Below are 5,339 nucleotides of genomic sequence, written 5' to 3'. Positions count from 1 at the left end.
CACATGCGGGTACGACATCCTCTTAAGAAACTTGACAAAATGATTTACCTCCAAATGTTGTTCTTGTAATTCTTTTTGTTCAAGTTCAGTATATGGTTTATTAATTAATTCCAATGATTTTAATAAATAATCATATCTTGTTGAGTCTCTAAATGGTTATTTTTATTAAAATATTTTCAAATAAGCTATGATCACTAAAAAATCTTACATTTCTTTGTTAGATTTTTGATATTTTTTTATATCTTTAGTCAAATTATAAACAACATTATAGTCATTGACAAATTCATTATATGCTAATAGCTCACTGACAGCTTCTAAATATTCTTCTACTGCACTCTCTGATCTTTATAAACAATATTAATATTAAACTTTTTTAGAAATATAATTAACTTAAAATAGGTATTTATTTACTTGTTTGTAGTTTTGGTAGGTATATGAATTAAACACTGTTTAACACTTTTCACAAGTAATAATCTTGATGCGTGTAGCTTTTCTTGAAATTTTTCTAACTTATTCATAGCGACTACTTTTTTATAAATTAGTGGTTTTATACTATGATAGAAAGAAGCTATTCTAAAAAAAACATAATAGAAAAATAAAATATAGAAATAAAATAAAAATAATTAGGTTTTATATTTGTCATACATACTTAAGATGTAATTTCTCTTGGTAAAAAAAAATAGAAGCCAATGGATAAATTTCCAAAAAATTTGAAATACTATATGACGTGTCCAATAAAAAATTAATAATATCTTCTATCATACAAAGATTTGTTTCTTCAATTTCAGTAGAGGTTTTATTACTTTGAGCTATGTGATTACCATAATCAATCTCTAATTCAATTTTATCTTGAAATTGACTTAAACACTAACAATTTTGTTATTTAAAATATTTTATACAAAAATTACACTTAATTAATTATTTTAAATTACTCACTTTAATTGTAAATTGAATAGAGTGTATTAAATTTTCTTTGTATAATTTTTGACAAGTAAACAGTTCAATGAAAATTATTTCTAATTCCTTTTTATATGATTGGCCATAAATGGAACATATATCATATAACATAGGAATACTTATAATATTGTTATTGCATAACAAGCTCCACATATAATGAGGTGACATAAAATTCTCCTAATAAAATGAAATAAAAACAATAATACATTTTTTAAGAACACTGTAAATATTAATACTTCATTTTCAGAGGACGTAGTTAGCCGTTTAAATAATTTATATGCAAAATGATCAATTTCATTGTAAATGGTCAACACATCACTATCCTGAGGAAGTTGATCCATCAAGTGAGGAGGAGCAGCTTCCTGAAGAAATGTACATAATCCCATAGTAGCTTGTTTGTTAAAAACAACTGTAGACCAAAATCTAAGACATTAAAATAATATTAATAATAAACTCAGATATATATTAATTATAATTATATTTACTCTTTAAATGATAAATTGAGAAGCGTTTTAAAGTCTTGAACCAAATACTTCATCTGTTCTATCCAACATTTTTTTTGATCCACAGCATTGGTGATAGATTTTAATGGATGAATATATCTCAAAAATTGTCTTTTGATAGCCAACTTTTTATCCTAAATATTTTAATTCAATACTTTTAAAAATTTGATGATATTTAATGTTTTATTATTGTAGCAAATGTTGTTATATTCCTAGTTAATATTATAATAATTGTTATTATGATTCTATTTTCCTAAGTTACTATACTCATATATAAAGAATGTCTGTATTTTAACTATAATTAATGTTTCTATTTTGTTTGTCTAAAAGTAATAAGAGGACATTACAACCGATTAGCCAAACATGGTGTACAAATAGGAAATATGAACTGATTAATTTATTATTGTTTTGATATTTAACAGGTGATGACACAATACATAATCCCATTGATTATAAATACTAGTGTATGCCAAATCACTAAAATATTGAAAACGAAAACACAATAGATTCTGCTGAATGCACATTTGCTTAGTACATCTACATATTGAGAATTAATATACTTTGAATTATGTATCAAAAGTGTAAACATCACAATTTATTAAACATAACATTAAATACAATAACAATGACTAAATATGCAAGACCTGAAGCCTAAAATCGAAAATAATAATTATGGCAATATTAATTCCATAAATCTTTGAATATTTAAATTAGATTACGTTAACATATGTAACAAATGGATATGATTGTTATAATAAAATTATTTAACTGTTCTAAATTTTAAAAGCGATTTTTAAAATTTACAGTAATAATATATTTAGTATTACAATAATTATACTATATGTTCATTCCAGTAGATTGAAATTGGCTATAAGCATATTAGTCTACACAGAAGTCTACAATATGTATATATAAGCTTCTGTAAGCACATTAATATAACAATTCCATATCAAAGACACCATTGTAAGATAAAAATTTACATTATAAGTCAAATCACGATAACTCAAACTTTTGCATACCCCTAAAATTCAAATTAATTTTTATCCCCCTTGAGATTCTAGTTTTTGAGACTCAATTGTGTAAATTAGTATAATATTATTTAAAAATATTACTTCGACTGCCATTTAGGTGTTAGTTTTGATTACTTCGATTACTGCAACGAAACAAAATTTTTAATGCTTAATATCAACTGTTCAAATTTTAAAAATATATTCTAATACAGTAATACACTACCACAGACTATTCACATCACACTTATACGTTATAACTTATAATTTAGATAATTTACTATGGTTACCAATAAAGAATTAGGACACAGACAAATATATAATATATTAATATATAGGTAGGTAAGGATCAGGAATTACGAAAATAAAGTGTCAAAGAGGAAGGAGTACTAAGGACTGAATTCTAAAATAAGTACTAAGCAATGAACACGGACCAAGATATCAATTTTCTGACAACTGCCCAACTCCTATAATACGTGTGTGAAGTTAGCAATTGACCCAACCATTGATAAGGAATTTCACATATTAGCCATAGCCGATTTGTACGATGAGTTGCCTATGGTATGCCCCTCATCAAAGTTATAACCACTCAAATAGCGCAATTATATTATTATAATAAAATGCATTTTTACCTTATTAATAAACCTTAATTATTATTAACCTATTTATTAACCTTATTTACCTTAATTAGGGTTAATTACTTTTTATAGCAAACCTAGTTTTAGATTCTAAGCAGAACGATGAATGTATTGATTTTACAATGATGTGTGGTTTTTTTTAATTTTTAATTTTTGTGTCTGTCACCTTTTAGGACAGTTTTTTTTTCTATAAATATCAATAAAATTTTATATTTTGGTTAAAAAAGCTTGAAAATTTAATAGAAGGCTCCTAGCATATTGTTTCAAAGGCAGATGAAAAAAATTAAAAATCCAGTCTCAATTTTTTTTTTATAAGCTTTTAAAGTATTCAAATATTGACAAAATACGTAAAAATTAGAGATGTAAAATTGACGTAATTTTTTTTTTGGTAATTTGCCGAGAAAAATTTACGTAAATTTGGTAAATTTTGATAATTTTGGTATGTTACCATAGGAATATTAGAAACACCCCCAGAAACTCCTCTAACGCATTTTCATGAACTTATAGCTATGGTAACATTTATTTTTTTTATTTAATGGATAGTAGGGTGTTCAATTGAACAGGGTGATCGTTTTTTTAAATTTTTTTAAATTTTATGACTGGGGTTCTAGTTCTAATATGTGTAAAAAATACTAAAAATTATGTATAGTCGTATAGTACATTTAAAAATAATCAGAGAAGTTTGATCGGTGCTCCAAAGTCTTCAAAAATTTAACATTACTAATATTTTAAGGATAAAACAAATTTTAATTTAATAGACAATTTATTATTGTTTCTACATTTTTAATTAATTTCAGTAAATATTTTATTTTTCATGGGTGTATTATAATTATTCCGTCAGTGCTTTTGTTGGGATTAAAATATATCTACATCTGTGATAAAATCAAATTTATATTAATTACGATAATAATTGATCGTATTAGATATTGTTATGGTGTATTCGTATGCCTAATGTTATGTGGTGTACTACACGTCTACACTATCAGTGGTTGTGGACGTTTTACATTTTATAATAATTTGGAATTTATTATAGGTACCTATTATAGGTCAATTTTTTTTTAATACCATAGATAAGTATATATTATATGTCTAATACATAGACTGATATACCGTCTCCGCTCAGAATCGTTTTTCTTATACAGTGATATTATATCATTGAATTCAAATTTAATACTGTCCATTATACAGTGACCCACTTCTAACCTACTGTACAGCAGAGCGACATCCACTTACCCACCTTTTTATTATTGTTAAATATTATTACGTAATACTTCTGTTTTTATTGATTTTTTAAATTTTTATTCATAAATTTTTGAAACAGTCTACTTGCTTAAATATTTATAATTATTTTCTAACCTCAATTGAGATTAAATCAATCGACATTGACTTAATTTATTAAGGGGTACTAATCAATTTTATGGAAAAATGCTATGAAAATTAATTTTTGTATTTCCATTAATATGGTTTATTCAGTGGTGGTCAGTATTGATACCTAACGACGTAACCGGGCATTGGGCATTGGGCAGTTGTCGCCGGATAAAGTTTCAGTGCAGATCACCCCAACATTTTTGTTTTAATAGAAATTTTACTTGGAATTTAATGTAAAAATTACATATCATTCCGAAGTACAGCAAAACAGTAGAAAAAGAAATATTTTTAGAGTTAGATGCTTTGTTGTACCAGTGGAGAACTACAACAGATCCGGCTATGTTATGTGAAAGATGTGCCTTTTAAATGTCTTCCCTAATATTTTAAACTATATTATAATGAAAATATTAACGATAAAAATTAAAATCACAAAATATTTCAAGATGAGATTAAGCTAAGCTAATTTAATAATTATTTAACATTTTTATAATTTTATAGGTACACCAGAATAAAGGTAACAAAATAAAACATTATTGAGAAACTTTTTAGTTAACATCCACGGTGTCTGCCGTCTGGTGATAGGATGGTCCCAACTTATATACTCGGTAAAATACAGTGTTCGGAACGTTCACTAAAAAAATGAACTCGTTCACGTTCACGTTCGTGTTTTTTTCAAACGAACGCGTTCACGTTCACGTTCTTTCAAGAAATGAACGCGTTCATTGGGTCGTTCATTTATTTTTTATACATTTTTTTTTATGAATCATTTACCTGCTGTAAAGGCTCAGTCAAACAGAGGGTGACTTTTTGTCCGGGCAATCAAAAAATGAATCCCTGACTTTTTGTACCCGGACTTTTCGTCCGTC

General features: G+C 25.9%; 2 protein-coding genes across 4 annotated transcripts in view; one reads left to right on the top strand and one right to left on the bottom strand.

Moving 5' to 3' along the window:
* LOC100169291 (activating signal cointegrator 1 complex subunit 2) overlaps positions 1–2,920 on the bottom strand; it is a 4,309-nt gene extending 1,389 nt beyond the window's left edge. The window contains exons 1-9 of one of the 3 annotated variants that reach the window (XM_008186442.3): positions 2,694–2,915; positions 2,573–2,613; positions 1,443–1,594; positions 1,194–1,380; positions 937–1,134; positions 650–867; positions 412–573; positions 209–343; positions 49–148 (exon numbers count right to left, since the gene is read on the bottom strand). In XM_008186442.3, coding sequence (XP_008184664.1) covers positions 49–148; positions 209–343; positions 412–573; positions 650–867; positions 937–1,134; positions 1,194–1,380; positions 1,443–1,594; positions 2,573–2,584 — 1,164 coding nt within the window. In that variant the 5' untranslated portion in view covers positions 2,585–2,613; positions 2,694–2,915. Of the gene's footprint in view, positions 1–48; positions 149–208; positions 344–411; positions 574–649; positions 868–936; positions 1,135–1,193; positions 1,381–1,442; positions 1,595–2,572 lie in introns of all 3 variants that reach the window. The other 2 variants (XM_008186443.3, XM_001944146.5) reach the window with 2 other exon arrangements.
* LOC100571213 (farnesol dehydrogenase-like) overlaps positions 1–5,339 on the top strand; it is a 176,328-nt gene that overhangs the window by 18,261 nt on the left and 152,728 nt on the right. The gene's annotated exons all lie outside the window — the stretch shown is intronic.

The sequence above is a fragment of the Acyrthosiphon pisum genome, chromosome A1, assembly GCF_005508785.2.
Source record: "Acyrthosiphon pisum isolate AL4f chromosome A1, pea_aphid_22Mar2018_4r6ur, whole genome shotgun sequence".
Classification (NCBI taxonomy): domain Eukaryota; kingdom Metazoa; phylum Arthropoda; class Insecta; order Hemiptera; family Aphididae; genus Acyrthosiphon; species Acyrthosiphon pisum.
The sequence above is the reverse complement of the archived record's forward strand: the minus strand, read 5'-3'. Positions and strand labels throughout refer to the sequence as shown.